The 17,983-nt window shown below is 41.3% G+C and overlaps 1 protein-coding gene and 1 long non-coding RNA gene across 2 annotated transcripts; one reads left to right on the forward strand and one right to left on the reverse strand.

Moving 5' to 3' along the window:
• The first annotated feature begins 169 nt into the window (after positions 1 to 169).
• Syn1 (Syntrophin-like 1) lies at positions 170 to 17,727 on the forward strand. Its single transcript, XM_022851018.2, has 9 exons — positions 170 to 1,014; positions 6,704 to 6,870; positions 9,093 to 9,231; positions 14,193 to 14,382; positions 14,845 to 14,993; positions 15,182 to 15,419; positions 15,635 to 15,954; positions 16,324 to 16,517; positions 16,807 to 17,727. Exons 1-9 carry the CDS (start codon positions 792 to 794, stop codon positions 16,897 to 16,899), a joined length of 1,713 nt encoding a protein of 570 aa, XP_022706753.1. The 5' UTR covers positions 170 to 791; the 3' UTR covers positions 16,900 to 17,727.
• LOC111270672 (uncharacterized) lies at positions 14,335 to 15,257 on the reverse strand. Its single transcript, XR_002686399.2, has 3 exons — positions 15,170 to 15,257; positions 14,865 to 14,968; positions 14,335 to 14,474 (listed from the first exon to the last, which is right to left on the reverse strand). It is a non-coding gene; the product is annotated as an uncharacterized LOC111270672 (long non-coding RNA).
• Positions 17,728 to 17,983: the final 256 nt, after the last annotated feature.

Consider the following 17,983-nt stretch of genomic DNA (forward strand, 5'->3'; position numbering starts at 1 on the left):
AAACTGTCAGAAGTCTCGTAGCTATGAGGTGGCCACCGACAGCTCAACGGTGCTTGGCAATGCGCAGCACAGGGTGCCATTGTACCAAGCAGTTGGAAAGAGATCCTATTGACAACAACGGCAGGCATAAGAGCGCGCTGTTGTCGTCGCCGATGCCACAGCCAGTCGTGGCTGTATGGGCAACACGACCATTCGCTACTAGTCAGTCAGATAGTTGTTAGTTGTCCGCCGATGGCTGTACTCGTGGAAGCGGAGAACTGGCCGCTAACATTGTGACCGCTACGAGCAAAACTGAAAAAGGCCAGCCAGTGCGAAAGTAGCTGTTTAAACGCGGAGTAACCGTCGTCTGACTGTCTTTCTTTACGACGATTGTTACTGCTGTCGGGCCGCGTACCGAGTAGATCGCTTGCTGTACCAAGTCAGCTCTATGTTGCCATTGTGCTCCAGTACGGCTATGCCCTGTCCTGCGATTTTGACTATTTAACGGCGAACGCTCATGTACCTCTTGCTGACGAAGCAGACCCACTGAAGTGTTTCGGACACACAGACACGTACGGGGAATGGGCACTGCCGCTTCGGAAAGTTTATGTACTAGACGTCTCAGATCTGTTTGACTAAGCAGATGTGAACTGTACCAAGCAGTGAACATAGTCGGATTTCGGATCAGGCGAACTTAAAGAGCACATAGCCGTGTCTCTTGTCCGTGAAGGTGTGCAACTGTGCGAAGCAGGACAATTGGAATTAATTGCGAGTATTCGGTTTTCGAAACGGTTTAAGGCGAAGGTGGCAGGATGGCTGCGAGAAGAACCGGCGTCGTCGAGGTCCGAGTTCACTCGCGCTGGTATAAGGTCATAGCGAGTCTCGAGCATGACGCACTTCTGATCACTGTTGATGAAAATAACTTCGATTGTGTTGGCATCACAGGTGTCCATAGTAGCAACGGAATGAACAATGGAATAAGTACAAACAGCTTCGGTGCTGCTGCTGCTGCTGACATCAATTCCAATATGTCGGGTAAGTAAATGCGCTTTCTTTCTAGCGATGGGTATGCCTTCAAAGTAAGCACAGCTATTTCTACTGTTGAAAAAGTTCGATCATCGATACAGGTACAGCACACGTAAAGATCTCCTGCAAAAAACTTTTGTAGTGCAAAAGTCAGCTAGATATGGTTGGTGTGATACATGCTTAGTGTGTGCGCTATTAGCAGTGACTGAGGGGCAATGGGTAAGGAGAATCGATTTTCAATTCGGAGTTACTATATTCGTCGCTCTTTGTACTCACAGTTGGACGCACGATCTTGCCATAGAGAGAGTCGCCGGTAGACGCGTCTCGGTTGACCCAGGGGATGAACGCCGCTTCATTAAGATTAGCTTGCTTTTTACTGGCTTGTTCTGAAAACGGTCGTAACTACCACAACGACTAAGTATCAACTGATAGTTTATAGTAAAACTACCGCTATTTGTTTGTTACCAGATCCGGCTTTATGTCACAGGCCATTTTGGCGGTACGCAGTTGTTAGTAGCATGTTAAGTCGGCTTCACCCAAAAGCCGACTTGTGCTCTGAAGGCATAGGTATCATTTTCCTACACAATATTGGAAATTTAGTAAAAAATTATTGTCACCCGCGGTGATTCCAAGTACCCAAATATGAAATCGAGTGCTCTTCACATATGTGTCGATCAAAAACTGTTTCCTAAAACGTGTACTGCTGACCCTTGCCTAACACTGTAACAATGATATGATAGGAAGAGCCGCTTTTTGTATAGATCAGCTGCTATCTGTCATAAAAAATTACTAGCGGCAATTACTAGACTGACTGTGTGTGTGTGTGTGTGTGTGTCTAGTTTCACCGTTGAATTTTTTTTTTCGGAACCGAAACGTTTACAAAAGCGAACGTTTTTAGCAGAATTATTTTGGTTTTCATTAAATGAGTGACACTAGTTTAGTAAATCATTGTAAATTGTTGTGTCCCAGGCACTTAGCTGGCGACATAGTTAAATTAGCTAATAAATAACTATACGACACTCGACTCAAGAGTAGTGATTCTCGCCAAAATAAAGGACCGGACCGGACCGGACCGGATTTTCAGAGGTTTTTTTTTAACAAAATTTAGGGCAGTCATAAATCCTAAAGGAACCATCTTTAGCCACTTTGGCTTGTTTTTTTATGCCACGAGACCATTTTGCCGGTTCCTCCAGGCAATTGTACATTTTGCAAGAACACTGTTTTTGTCTGCTAAAACCGACGTAGAAAATCATCTGCTAGCAACAGGTGATTCCCAGCCTATCCATCTATACGAATGCTGTACTATGAAAGATTCTTTACAGCTCAGTAGAACCTACTGCCGTCTTGGGTTCAATAATAATAATGAAGGCTTTTCTAGACATATTTTCAATTAGCCTAAATCTACAAGGGGGAGAGAGAGAGAAAAGGAAAATTATCTGGTTTGTCAACGTTTGCAATGCGCCGTTTTATACCCTTTGGAGCTATTTTTGCCTTGACTATACCTAATTACTAATGCACTGCCAAACATCATTTGTAGAAAAGCAAACTCCTGATCCATTCGAATCTAGGTATTCTCATGCTACAGGCGACTTGTAGCAAAAACAACTGGCAGCTGTATTGAAGGACCAAGAAAGATGCTCGCAGTGTCCGCCAGTATTAGGATCTACCATTGTGTTGATCACGAACTTCGACCCGTTTTTCTGGGTAATGACACGCGACTGCCTGTGCGCGTGTGTCACATCAACTCCACTCATAGATCCCTATACGCATGTACCGGAGACGATTCGAATGTATGAACATATCACTGCAGCTTCTATTTGTAGGCATAAAGCATCCGAATATTCCTTGACGGCAATGGCCACAATACTGAATGGGAAAGGAGGGAAATCGCGGTGGTAGTAGCAGCAGCAGCGGCGGCGGAGGCAATAGATTTTTAAAAGTAAGTTTACGCTGCTTAACGGTTTAACTTTTAATTACGTTCAAAACGGACTATGTGTTTACCCTTTGTATCGGTATCTACCTTAAAGGTTTTTTTCTAATAGTTAGTAATGTACGACGCCTATGTAGGTACAGGTACGGTATGTATGAGAAATGGGAATCTTAGTTTCCTATTATTAAGAAGGTATATGAGTGAATCAAGTTTCTAGCTATTTACTCAGGTAGGTATACAGCAGTACTGTGGTCTTTTGACAGTTTCTCTCTGTAAACGCAATGAGTATACAGCGCTCAGAACGTGGTCGCTATTTGGGTACACTACTTTCAGATGATGGTTATTTAGTGTAGAGTCTGCAAACGGCTTTAAGCTTAGCCTTCAGGAAGAGTTATCTGATCGATCAGAGATTACCGGCGTACTCGTCGAGGGTAGACGCTTCTCCCAGTGCATACCGCCCATCTACGTATCTTATCTGGATTGCATGTAATTATAGGATAGAAGGTAACGTTGCTAACGAAGGTAAATTTCGTGATATGCACATATCTCTTTTGTTTTCGTCTCAAAGAAGATCTGAGATAAGGGGCAAAAGCTTATCCTGTTGGACCTTTGTTTGATTTTTGTTAGCGCTACTTGTAGATGTCTACTATCGTTGCTGCGTATTTTACCGTCACTACTGTCTTATCGGCTCTATCTTTGGTAAGGCTTTCATGTACATGTAACACTCGTTGCCATCATGATGGTCTCTAGTTTGTAATCACAGAGTACCCACAACACCCGATGCTACCCGATATACGTCAACTTAGACCAGTTTATTGTCTTTTTGTATCTTGTCGCTCTTTCGTTCGCTGCCTCGAGAACTGTCTTTGGCTAATTACTCGTCCGATCAACAAGCAACAAGAAGCTTTTGCTCACGATTTCTGAGAAGCCTCTTATCGATCATGCACAGCACTTCATGGTACTTCTATCTTACCTCGTTACTTTAGCGGTTATAGGGCGAAGTTGCTGATATCGGTTGCCCTGTGCCGAAGGCACGGTATTGGCTAGCTATCGGTCAGAAGCAAGCGCGAAAGCCCTTACGTTATTTGCTTAAGCCACTACGAGCGTCTGCTAAGACTCCTTCTGCGTCAAGTGGTATCATGGCCGCGTTTTGTAGACAGAAAAGGTAAATGGACAAACAGGTCGTTTGGCACGTTCGTGTATGTACTATAACATAGCGGCTGTTTGGCTGCACTTTTTAAGACCTCCAAAAGCTTTTCGACAAAGCAGACGATTGAAATTTGAGGATGCAATCGTCTTTTCGCGAGGGTTGATGTAAAAAGAGGTATGAAGAGCACGTTTGTGCATGCCCACTTGGTTGCAACCAATATGAATCGTTGCCAGGAAGGGCTGACGCTAGGAGCTTTCAATACTTGCCAGAAACAAAGACCTGAGTATCCAGACGAGCTTTGTAGATTATATTTTTGGGGTGGCAGGAAGCTGCTTTAAGGTTTTTTTTTCAATAGGCAAACGGACATTTGGATTTTCAATTATTTCCTACCACACGATAATGGAATCTATCAATAGAATCGAAAGTATCTCTTACTAACATGTACAAACTTCTACCAAGGCTGTAAAAAAAAACAGGACGAAATAACAACTTGCTTGTACTCAAGTATGTATGGTGCTAGGGTTTTCATTCCGAAATCTGTACCGAAGAACGTCTTGTATGCGCTCCGTTGAGAGTTACGACTGAAACCTAGAACTAGGTGTCAGAATTGTTACTTGACCTCTATGAATGCAACGAGAATTCTAGTACGATGCCCATTAACATCGATGAAGCAATTCCATATTCCGTAGAAGCGACCTAGGACAAACAACATGTATGCCCTGCGATAAGACGCTTGATCGTTCAATTTGCTTTTCTAAAGATGGAGCGTGCTACATGAGCGCCTCCTTTTCTCATATTCGTGAAAAAGTACTGAAGTGTTTACAGCAGACGACAGCAGGTCCTTCAAGCACCACCTGATCTATTAAGTCCTGTACACTCACCGAATCCATGGTTTTCCTTACTCGTCTCGATACAACTTTAGTTATCAATGGTCTCTCCAGAGTTTTTTTCACCTTGTTTTTTTTTTGAACTCCAACTTTTTGTTAGTTTTTGCCTAGACTGAGTGTACATATTTCGTGTGGTTAATTTGAGGTTTTCGCTCAATTAGCGAAATGTGGTAGCCGGAGGCAAAAATACGGCCTTTACAACAATGAACGCAATTATTGTGGGCCGCGTTAAAGCCATTTCGGCCATTGTCGGCTGCATTTTTCAACAAACAGGCATGGATAAGGCATCTGGTCGCTTTAACGGTCTGCTGACGAAAGGCTCAGTGATGCTGACATTTATCGCGGTGCCTCTTTAGAAAAGTGTGTCGCTGATATGCATATGGGCGCGTACAGCCCAGAATAGACGGAGCGTTCCGTTTGGGTCTTCTCAGTATTCCCGTGGTTGATCATACCGAAAGTCAGATAACCTATGTCGTATATCATTCATGCCAGTTACCACAGCATAGCTGTTATTGCTAGGAAAGTGTGAGCAGTGTACAAGATGAAAATACTGACGGTTAAAAGCTGAATAATACGTTTCGATGCCCCTAGCATAAGGGTGTTTGCCAAAACGTGTTGTGCTTGTCGTACCCTATCTGATGACACTAGAATTATATTTGGCACTGAGACAAATTCAGTTTGTAGTGTCAGTGCTTATATTATATATTCAGATACTTTCTTATCAATAAAGCTTTCAACTAAGCGTAAGCAGCAGAGCTTGTTTTCAACCAGCTTGAAGGGTCCGTACAAAAAAGCGTGATTCAGATTTTGACTACTGGGAGTAACCTCTTTCGCACCTATAATATATTAGCAATTAGGATATCAAACACGATAATACTTCATGTACAGCTAATGGCAAAGCGGTCCACCTGTATCTTCAGAAGCCCTTAATAGATAGGCGGGAGCGTATGATGATAGCCCGTGAGAAGCTTCGTAGCCTTGGTCCTATTCTTTAATATCAAGTATCTGTTGATCAGCGTAGCATGAAAGAGGCTCGCTTAGAACAACTGTCACCACGTCGGTATAAATCTAAATTTTAGTATCGTTTGTACATCCACATACAATGGCTTTTTTTGGACTTGCATAAGGAATAACCATCATAATAGGGTAGCACATGTGAGTAAACGAAAAAATCGTTCGTATCTATTCTATAATTTGTGAAATAATTCACCACTGAAACTACGATAGGAAATATAGAAGATTCTTTTACAAAATAAGCTTAACATCAGCTCTAATATAAAAAAAAAAAAAAAAAAAAAAACGGCTAAGACCGAATGACGCTAAACCCTTATCACTTCTTTGATGTTGTACCCATTAAAAATAGGTTCTAGCGACGACTAGCAGTAATACATCTGTCGCATTAGAGTTGCCCAACGCTGATCGCAGCTTACGAGCACCCTGGCCTCGTGTTGATCTTCTACTGTGACTGATTATGTAACAGTCGTCCACGTGTACCCATTTGCCAAAATACGGCTGAAGATTGTTCGAAGAAGGCTCCGAAGCTAAGCTCAGCTGCATCAGTGGCTCTGGTAAATATGAACAACCATCGTGCTGTTTGTGGCACGTTGCTGGCAACCGACGCTTCAGACCGATGATACTGAAGTTGACGTAAAATAACATTTGTTTCTCTATCGTCAGATAATAAAACTATCAGGAGCAGCAATCATTTGTAATAATACTAATTCGTTTTAGGTGTTGACGATTCATGTCAGCTTAAGGAAATCACAAGCATTCCGGATACTCTGTCGAATGGCAAACGGCGCGTGCGGATTCACAAGCCCGACTCTGGTGGGCTGGGCATTTCCATTAAGGGCGGTAGGGAAAACAAGATGCCTATTATCATCTCGAAAATATTTAAGGCACGTATTCAACAGGTTTTTAGTAATTCTACGTAATATCACTATTGATCCGGCCAGAGAATAATAGAAAGCTACTAACAATCGTCGTTTTTATTTAATAACTAGCATTTTACCAAGATTAACTACGAGATAGGTAAATATATTCAGTTGTATCGGTGTTTAATATTTTCTGTTAGTCGTATCACGAGTTTACCATACGTGTTATAGTCCGACATTTTGATAGATATATATATATATATATATGCAAATTGGTTCTATTCGATAGAATAGCGTACTCAATTGGTATTCACCTCCGATAGCCTCTAATAAGGGAACGCGGCGGCTAACAGTATTGTAGTTAGGGTTTTCTAGATGGAATCACAATAGGACGAATGAAAATATCAAATGAGTAAACGATCAACTAGGCGTCTTATGACACTGTCTCCTTGTGTGTGCTCTGTGTAAATGAATCCAGTCGCGTTATTTCATAACGAAGTATCCGTTTCGTTTCCTTCGCAAGGGCCAGAGTCAGTGTCAGTATATCCTGATCCATCGAATCAGCCAAGCCGCTGGCTGGCTGGCTGGCTGGCTGGCTTGCATATATGTATACGGATGTACGGATACATTTCGGTGGCTGAGTAGAGCTACGGGATTCCGTCAACGGCTTGACTTTTGTTGTCAGCATCTTATGGCTGCCGCTTGCGATTCAAAAGCGACGTTCAGACAAATACAGTCACGAATGAACGAAGGCTTAGCATCGTCATCATGTCAGGGTAGAGTTCGTGTGTCTATTTTTTTGGCTCTGTTTCGCAAGCGTACCGCTTGTTACATTGGAAGCGTCCATTATCGACGTTTTGCGGTAACTGGGAGCCGTTCATTAGACGGAATAGATTGGTCAACATAGCGGAAACATGGTCAACATAAGAGACAACTACGATCGATTGAATAAATGGGTTTCTCACAGCTTCGCGCATGTACTATGTTACACTATTACTATGCCTGAATTATTTCTACAATATTTGATACCGCATCTTTTTGACAGTTTTTTTCTAAGCATTTTAGAATGCCGTTAGACTTCTGCATAGATAAAATCTTGCACGGGATAAGCGTAAGTCAAATGGTCAAACGATGAGCATCCTTTGTGAACTATGTAGCTATTTCCTGCTTTGTTCACTCTCGACGAACGTAATGTCATGACGAAATGATTATGAGCGTGCCCGAAGGCTATAACTTCGCTCATAAAATTGACAACGTTGTAGACCATGTATATTCCGATAGAGAAGCGGTTGTCGCAGAAGTCGGCGAATATCGGCTGATGTGTCTGGCTTAGACAATTTTGCCGAAAATTTTGCTTGTGGATCCTTGCAGTATGTGACAGTGTGTGGGACTGAATTTCATTGGCATAAGTTAAACATAGCCACGTACCGTTGAAGCTTACGGCCTCCTAGGAGATTCTATAAGTGCGTCTTTTCCTTAACGCGATCAGGAACTGCGGCGGATGGAGCCCACCTATAACCGACCCTTGTGATTGGAAGTAAAGTATTACAGCTAACTGGGCTGCACGTTCTCGTTCTCGACGAGATCCGTGATTCTTGTAGGCACAACACTGTTACTTTGAATCATACGCGTCCTTATAACTTGCAATATTTGTCCTTTATTCCATATACGTTGGAGAAAACGACGCTAATTTGATCAATTATTAAAAACGAAAAGTGATACAAACTCATAATACGCCAGGTAGTGTTTTAAGTCAGCGGATAGCGTTTTTTTTTTTAAATGTTCAGACCGCTTAATCGTACATACATATGTGCCTAGACAGCAAAGCGCAGGCTCATGAACAGGATCTAAGTAAATAAACAAAGGTTTCTGCCAAGCTATAATTGTCGTGTTTGCATTTTCGGTATTGCTTTGACGTTCAACGAATTTAGATTAGCGAATTTCGCTGATTTTATATAGCACGATTAAGTACACGTAATAATTTCGAAAAGCTTGAGCCGGATGTGTGGCAAGAGATCCAAGTTACTGCCTGCCAACGCGGCAGATATAGTATTATAATGAAATACGATGTTTCGGCAGGCTCTATTTGAGTCTAAGTTAACTAGTTACGTTTATAGAATAGAACAAATTAGTCAAGCATGAAAGACTCAATTTCGGTCGAGCGATTTGGCCAACTCGTATTTAATGTGAAATAGTATATATTGCTATAACTTGGCTCGTTTCGACATTTTATGTTGTGTTGATAGGGTCAGGCAGCAGACCTAACCGAGCAGCTGTACGTTGGGGACGCGATTCTTAGCGTAAACGGAGAAAGCCTCCGGGACGCTAGCCATGACGAAGCAGTCAAAGCACTTAAGAAAGCTGGGAAGGTTGTCGATGTGGAAGGTAGGTTGTAGTGTATAGCAGTAAGTTTTTTTTGAACATTTTGGTAGTTGAAATTCCAATGCGAAGGCTCAGTGCAGCTGCTGTTGTTGTTGTTGCTTACTACTAGTACAACCTATTTAAGTAACCTGTTTTTATTCGCTCAAGTTGTGCGTTTAGGGTGGTTTTTAGTTGTCGTTGGCGTGACTCGGAGCAGCAATCCTTCATCTTATTTCAGTTGTTTACTCCATATCTATATCGTAAGAACGCTGAAAATTTCAAAAAGGACACGTAGCCAGACAGCCTCTAGCCATAGGTAGAAATTGATCGAAATTTCTGTTGTGTTTCGGCGAGCTGTTCACGGACTGGTTAAATAAACAACAGTACCGGTTGCTTGGGCCATCGTCCCTTAATAACAATTTAATTTAAGAGTTTTAGTCGACAAATAACTATTCTTAACAAATCCAAGCTATCTAAATCGTGTCATTACGATAAGCTTCAATGTGAACATATCTCTATCGTTTACGATTCGAGTTATTTGAAAACGGAAACAAAATTAGACCGTTTAAAATGTCAAATAACTTTTCATGTAAATAGATACGGCAATAAAGATTAATATTTAAAAAAATATCCAAGGTAGACCTAAGCGTTTTCTTAAGGAGGTTTATTAAAAGGTGCTACCAACGTAGGACTCGAAGCTTTTCATTTGTACTCGGTTACTTCCAGCTAACTATATCGTTTACTAAGCCAAATGTCTTTTCGGTTTACGAAAAGGCTTCCGATGAGGCTGATCGAGATAGCACGACGTTGATTCAAGCGATTTCCATGGTTCGCCATTGCAGGGCAATCAACAGGAGTTTTCCAGCAATATAAAGACCATTAGCGTTCGCAGTAAAAAAAAAAAAGCGGTCTGCATACTGTTACAGCTTCAACTGACTTATATGCAGTGTACTACACAAAAAGAAACGCAGTCAAAGTCTCTTCCCCTCAACTGAACAATTTTTTCGGTTTCTTTTAATCTCTTCTTTTTTCTTCCAATTTGGGTTCTTATAATAGCCAAAGCTAACCGATAAACGAATTAAGTCGTAATTTATTAGTATAGATACCGAGCAAGAATAGCAAAAGACAGTTCCGAACTATCGTCATCAACCAATACAATGAGCACATACTTTAATTTTAGAACCAAATACCTTCTAGGACCGCCTATCGTCCGCATAGTCCAAATTTAAGAACTACCTTACGCGGTATGGGTCAGGTGGTGGATGGTATCATCAGCGATTAGATAGATTATAAGTGATTAGATTAGCGAATAGATTATAAGTTGGATGTCCCGGTGAAACATAAATGGTAAGAATAACACCATTTTATCGCAGAGATGTAATAGTCTGATTGGATCGCTACGTGACGGGCCCGCACGTTCGACTGGCTCTCATCTGGTTGCCAGCTAGAGAAAGCCTAGTAATTATTGCCCCGTTGTTGTTGGTCGAAAAATGGTAGTACTTAGTGGCTCCCACGGTTTGGGTCAGGTTTATTGCGTCTTGCCCCGCCCTGTAGTTTCCCTTTCGCGTTTTGTCTATTCGGACAAGGGCACAATAGTAGCACCACTGCGCCCTTGTTTTACTGGGGGAACAAGACAACACAATAGTAATTATCGTGCAAAATAGCACTTGATAAGTAGCGCCTGCTAATTGAACCAAGGAATGGCCTTCGTGTGTTTGGCTGTAACGGGTATTCTTTGTAAACGTCTAACACGTTGAAGGTGGTTGATTTTTGAGTAACGATTAATGAAGACACGATGTTACAGTAATGTTGTTAAGGGAATAAATAAAGTTATAATATAAAATATGAAAAAAATACGGTCGCATAGTTAACTATGAACTTTCTAACATGGTTTGGGGTTCAACCACAGTAAGCTTGTAGGGTTAGTCGCACTATAATAGAGTATATCTGCTATTACGTGAATAGGAACACATGTAGGACTATAGCGAAAACACAGATCTTCGCAAGCGAACCCGAAAAATAATTAGTCGGACGAAGTTGCAGCTGTCAAAGCCGCTAGATAAATCTCTAGCTATAATCAAATATAAGAAACGTATAATCGTAATAATTAATAACGAACCTATAATTATTTCGTAACGGCTACCGTGCCAATTATCTCAAATATTGATCTCTTCCTACTGAAGCATATCGTGAAGTATGCCTTTCTTGATTTGAAGTGTGATTGTTCATTTAGATGTAATAGCATACATATAGTATATATCGTGTCGATACATTAGGAGGTAATTATAGTACTGTAATCGACGGGTCTGCAGCTGGGCCAACGAGTGTTTTTCTTCCGAGTAAAAGTCTATTGCGACATTTTGGAACAACGGAGCTCGGTTGTCCCCTAAGCCGTTTTGTTCGGCGTAAGCAAATAAGAACACGAAGTTGAAATGTGGGAGGCGCCATTCTGCGTGATGTCTTAAAGCTATATGCAGGTTATTTATACCGATCAATAGCTGTTTTGAGTATTGCTTTTATGTGGCTAAACAAGTTTCGTCGGTAAAGTGAATGAAAGGGGCATAGTAGTTAAGTATAATAGATCTGCGGACGTGAGGTTCAAAGAGTCGAAGTGCTGCTTCTTTCGCTGTAAAGCCAGAGGTCACTTACACCGAGCATTTGCATTACCCATGCATGTACAGGAGCCGTCACTAGGTTTCGCAAAAGTGTACAGGTGGAAAAAGTCCTACTATGCCTTCTTAGAGTCATTCACTAAACGTATTGTTTCTGTTCGCCCCTTCGAAAACTGGCAGGCAGTTTTAAGAGGCTAAAGCGAGTGTTTCTGTTGCCCTACGCCAATGCGATCACAATGAATTTAAATTCATTCAAACGAATTGGCCACAAAGTAGTTTTATCCGGAGAGACAACAGGGGCACCGCCACAGCTGACCTGGAACAGACAGACCTAACGTGGTGCTGCAATGAGGTAATTGGTGGTAAAATCATTGTTTTCTTGAGCTAGTGTTATTATGTCTATCAACGACTCATTACAACAGAATATTAGCCCTTACTCGTATTTCTTGTGACAACTAATTCCTATCAAATGCCTAGCGAGTATCAGCATCGAACGTGAAACTTTTCCTTTTTTGGAAAAACTAGCCGTTTGTGGTAATGTCTCATGGCTTAGGTACTGGACGTGAAATGCGAGGACGAACTTTTTTCTGTAACAATCTGTTGGGAAATAGTTAGAATATAGTTTACGTTGGCCTTAATTTAATAGCAATGTTACACAAGAAAGAAGGGACTGAATCAAATGCAATCCGGCGAGACCTGGCCTCGGCATCGACGCGAAACGGGACGCGACATCTGAAACTGTTCGACTTATCCACTCCATAAGAAGAATCAATAAAATAGGTACATTTGAACTGGATAGACAGTTTAGCATAAGCGCGATCGGCAAATCCACTCAACAACTCACTTCGTAGACCACCTGGCAAACAATTCTTGTTGTCAAAATCTGTTAGATTTGAGTTTGACTGTTTGTCAAAACTCATAACCTCATAGTGGAGGTACGACCATTTGTAGAACACAGCGAAACGTAAAGGTGACGCTAAAACGCGTATAGGAAGGTGTTTTACGTTACGTTAACAAAAATGATGGCCGCATTCACCTTTTTTTGTAAAATGACAAGGATAAAACTGTGTTGAGGATTCAAAGGTTTGTACTTGTAGCTCTCGCTTTCGAACAAAATTGTTTGAACAGTGTTTTTCCGTTTGAAATAGTATCCATCAGCAATGTACTTCATTGTAATTCCGCTAGACTGGAACACCCTTATGACGAAAAGCAGTCTCGACTGGAGAAAGGCGAACGGATTGGATGAAAAATATACATTTTTCGATTGAGGAGCTATGTGAGATTAGCCAAGCAACGTCATAGGAGCCAGAAACTACATAAGAATGGAGGAACAGGGCAGAAAAAACGTTTCGTGTTGTGGATTTCGTGACCAACGGAACAACCTTAAGCGAAATCAGACATTGATTTTTAAATGTCATTTACCTGTCTGCTACTGCCGAGGGAATTTACGACTAGCATTAAGACTAGATGCGAAGAGTCTGCTGTGGAACGTTATCCAAAATGTTGGGATAAACGATAAACAAACGAGCATAATTTTAATAGGTTTCCTGCCCTAAACTCCTAGCAAGGTATAGAACAATATTTGTACGTGTGTAACACAAAAAGATGGTACGTTTATGCTTTTAATTCTGGCCGTATTGGAAATAAGCATCAGATTCGCCAAGATCGAAACGTTGCTTAGTAAGAACTTGAGTATTTAAGAAGGCAGGATACGGCAATGGGGCCCATTGTTATCGCTCGAGCTTTTTAGATATTGCGTTCTTCTTGTCGCGCGACAATCATACGTAGTCTTTATTCGGATACAATTTGTGTAGAAGTTGCTCTCTACAAACAACAGTTTATCGTTGTTGAAAAATAGAGGAAACTTCAAATATTATTGTTAGATTTCATTCACATTTTCTTGTTCTACGCACACTAACTTTTGCTTCTTTGTAAACGATAGATTATTTGGCACTTTAAGATCTATCGAAAGTCGATAGCGTTGCAGGACCATAAATGCGTGGCTTAGAAAAGATAATCAAGGTCCTAAAACGTCTGGTTGAACTACCATCAGCACGCGTGTTATTAAGCCATCTGTCTGTATTCCTTCCTTGTAGACGTACATATTTCCGTGCCCTTCCAGTCAGAGCAGCTTTACATGCAGGATACTTGAAGGCTAAATGTCCGCTTCGAAACGTGCCTATAGCTAAGCCAAGCAGTGATTATGCAGATCTTGCTGGTTAAGCCTGGATCTCTAAATTTTGTGTAATAAAGTAGACTAAGCCCCCGTCAAGCTGCGCTGCTGAGACATGACGTAGCTGTTCCCAGTCACTGTCGTTTAGTGTGGTAGTAAGGTATGACCTTGATGTAAATTTGTTCATTTCCTTTTTGCAGTTAAGTTCGTCAAGGAAGTGACGCCGTATTTTCGTAAAGTCTCTCTCTTGTCCGAGATTGGCTGGCAACTTGAAGGAATGGCAAACCCTGAGCCGCTTTCAACGGCCGATTGTGCTTCATCAAGACGGGTGCCGCTCACTCTAGCGCTCATCGTACGGAATCTTTCGTTGCCTTTGGATGCCGAAAATAGGTAGAGCAATTTCTCAGCGGCTTCGTAGATCATCTCATAGATAGATCACTTCAGTCGAAACGGCCGATACATTCCTCGAAAATTGCACGCATCTTGAAGGGAACGATTCTCTTGACAGTTTGAAGAAAGCTCATTCAGCGGGTATATATACGGCATAAATATATATATGTAGTGTGTATCTATTGTACGGATGTAGAAATAAAACTCTCAAGCAGTCAAGAAACTTTTGCTTATTTTGTGTGTGAAAATAATATCATCCAGAGGAATAGTTAAACTAGCACAATAGAGTTATCCGTCTAATTCCGTCCTTCAAATATAGGCGGAGTTCTGCCGATTTAATTTGTTATCTAAATCATGTCAGCTTCTTAACTTGAGTCTGTCTTGAGGTGCCCCCTGACCAACTTATCCATCCATAAGTAGTAAAAGAAAAAATGTGGTTTTTCTTTATTATCTTGTGAACAGAGTAATTGAAATACATTCACCTGATCGACGGCACACGTGCATCTTACGATGTTCAGATTCGCATCAAGCAGCGTTGTGGCTTCGGGCGATCAATGCGGTCGCTAGTGACCTAAATCAGAAAGCACTAGATGACACAAATTCTATTACCGGTAAGCACATGAGATCATTTCTCTTATCTACCGGTTTCCTTTTGCTTAATTTAAGAAAACCTTAATAGAACCTTCTCTTTTGGAACAGCCTACCTGATGCCATCGCCATCACCAGACCTCACATAACGGCTAGCGCATCGCCTACTACTACAATTTGTATCGCAATCGATTTTTACCGTTTTCCCCAGGAGACGTATTGGACTCTGGACGCGTGGTTTACATGGGCTGGCTTTGCGAGAGGGAGCCAAAAGCACCTTCTGCTTTACAGGTGTCCGACACAGCGGAGCGGCAATGTCTAATGGATCGTGTCTGGAATCCTGTATTTGTTGCACTGACAGGAAGTGAACTCCTGTTCTACGATCTCGTTCCGTGGACGCGTGAGGCTTGGGCAGTCCCGGTAACAAGCAAACCGCTTTACGTCATTCGGTATGACAATTGACTACAGAAAACGCATGATAGTAAAGCCTATGCAATAGTTAAATGAGCTAGTTACTGATAAACTGCTTCTTTGATGGACACATACGAGAACGGGATATCTATCAATGCTCAGAACAGTCCCGAGTTCGAATCTGTATAGAATAACGCACACCTTTCTTCATTCACGGCTTATTTTGAGTAACATGGGCCCACTCTCTTTAAAGTGTCGTTGCAAATAGTATTGGACGTTCGTCGTCACGAGCTGGATCGACGCATTCGCTTTCTCGAAATTCACCTGGCCGTTATTCATTGAGCAGTGGTCGCGGATGTAGTTTAGAGAGGTCCTCTTCGGGCGTTTCTGCTCTGGGCGTAGCCGGCCTATGTAGCCCCGAGGAATTCTGTTTTTCGATACGGATTGGGACACCTAAAGGGGTCGAACAGCGTGTATTACGTTGCGAAACGGCATCGTCTCGTTCTGCCTGGTTACGAGCTCTCATTCAGGGCCCACACGACTGCGTGGCCTCGATCAAAACCGTAAAGTTCGGTGAGAACACTCTTACACTGCGGGACTATTTGTGAAGATATCGGAAAAAGCAGAAAAACGCGCACAGGAAAAGCTTACGGTGACGTGTCTGTGAATAATGCTGGTCAAGATCGGACAAAAGTCTTTTGCCAGTTTGACAGTGTCTACTTTACATTATATATATACATATATATATATATATATATATATTGAGTAAGAAACTTTGCCTCACCCTATATATGATTAAAAAAAATATGGTCTCTGATGATGGCGTAGCAATGACGAACATAACAAGCTTGACGCTTAGCACTTGCATGAAATTTCCACCTATTATACATTCTAATGGGAGGGAATACTGTCGGCCCATTTTTAATCTGACTGTATTATCAGAGTGTTCTGTGGGTGCGTCGGCTATGGAGTGCATTTTGACAGTTCATTTAGACGACGGCCTCAGTCTCGAAAGGGTGGATGGCGTTAAGGACGAGCGCCATCTGTGGAGTCATTCGTTCGAAGACATCGAAAAGTCTGGCGACGATGGCCAGCGCCTGCTGTTTCTCAAGTTCAAAAGGGAGGACATACCTCGGGTTAGTAGATGATAATAATAAATGAAAAATTTCGACTATTTATGTCCTCAGCGTTTTACATATGAGGTCGTTAAGCTTATGATACACGTTCTCCCTATGTATGGCCGTTAAACATATATGGAACCTATAGTGTCCATTACTTTGCGTAAAAATATCATAGGTAATAATAGCAATTTATATTATACGTTTATACATATGTTTCATTGAAAATAGACATAGATCTGTGCATCCTCGCTTTCGTGTTGCTGAACGTATTTAATTTGTTTCTTTTATTGACTGTATTTCCCAGGAGCTCGACATGCTCGGATCACCAAAACCGGCTGTCTTTACGCTCCATACGTTCCTGTCAGCGAAACTTGCACGCCTAGGACTTGCAGCATAAATTCGTATATATATATACGTACTTTTAATTATTTCATGTTAATATTGAATAGAATATATTACGAGATTTAGGCGATGATGTATAGAAAAGCAGCTATATGGCGACTGAGGGTGCCAGGAATATATTCAGGAGTATATCTGCGGTACCACTCTCAACTCTAAGCAATGACCATAAAATTGAGACGATACGAATTTCGTCTACTGTTAACCGGAGAAATCTAACGAAAATAACAAACTTTACCTTCTTTGTAAAATAGTACTGGTCATATAACTTCCTTGAAGGAAACGTCAGTTTAGAACCATGTTGAACTTGACATTGAAACTGATTATTGTTGAGCTAGCTAAAAGTTAGCAAAAACGTTACCTGACTATTTGTAAAGCATTATATACATTAATATATAATCATACGGGCAGAAGCTTCTAGGCAGTTTACCTGTCCGACTGATGTTCAAACGCACCGAAGCACACACCTTGCGTATCTTATCAATGACGTTCTTGTGGCTATTCGCTATCTGTAATATAATTAAATTGGTGCTACTTCTAAAAACAAAGAACACAGATTATGGCATATCTCCCCGTTGACGCAAGCTAAGGCGCCAGCCCGAAATTTCGTAAATTTTCCTTAATTATAGCTAAAAAAAAGATCGAGGGGAATTAGTTTATTGCCGTACGTGCCTGAGCCTGTGTGAAAATCGTAAGTGAGACGTGTTTACAAAACGTATTTATAGCACTAATACGTATACATTTACAGAGCTTTAAAAAAATGAAATCAAAATGTAACTCTTTTTACAATAATATATATGGAAATCGTTTATATTCGCACCGTTCAGTGCTTTTTTGTATTCTCAGTATTCGAGTATTTAGATTAATGTCTTTAAAACCAGATAGCCGTCCCTTGGCGACGTCCATAGGTTTCGTTGTAGTAAAAAATATCTCTTACAAAGTATAATAAACGTCTATACATGCACAGAAGCGCATCGAAACAAATCTTTGTATCGCTCCGTCGGCATTTTCTATGGTTGGTCTTGAGAAAAAAGGTGAGAACACGATTAAACTAGTCCTTTGTTTTTCATTCATACCATTTC

Source organism: Varroa jacobsoni, unplaced genomic scaffold, assembly GCF_002532875.2.
Source record: "Varroa jacobsoni isolate VJ856 unplaced genomic scaffold, vjacob_1.0 contig00046, whole genome shotgun sequence".
Taxonomy (NCBI): Eukaryota; Metazoa; Arthropoda; class Arachnida; order Mesostigmata; family Varroidae; genus Varroa; species Varroa jacobsoni.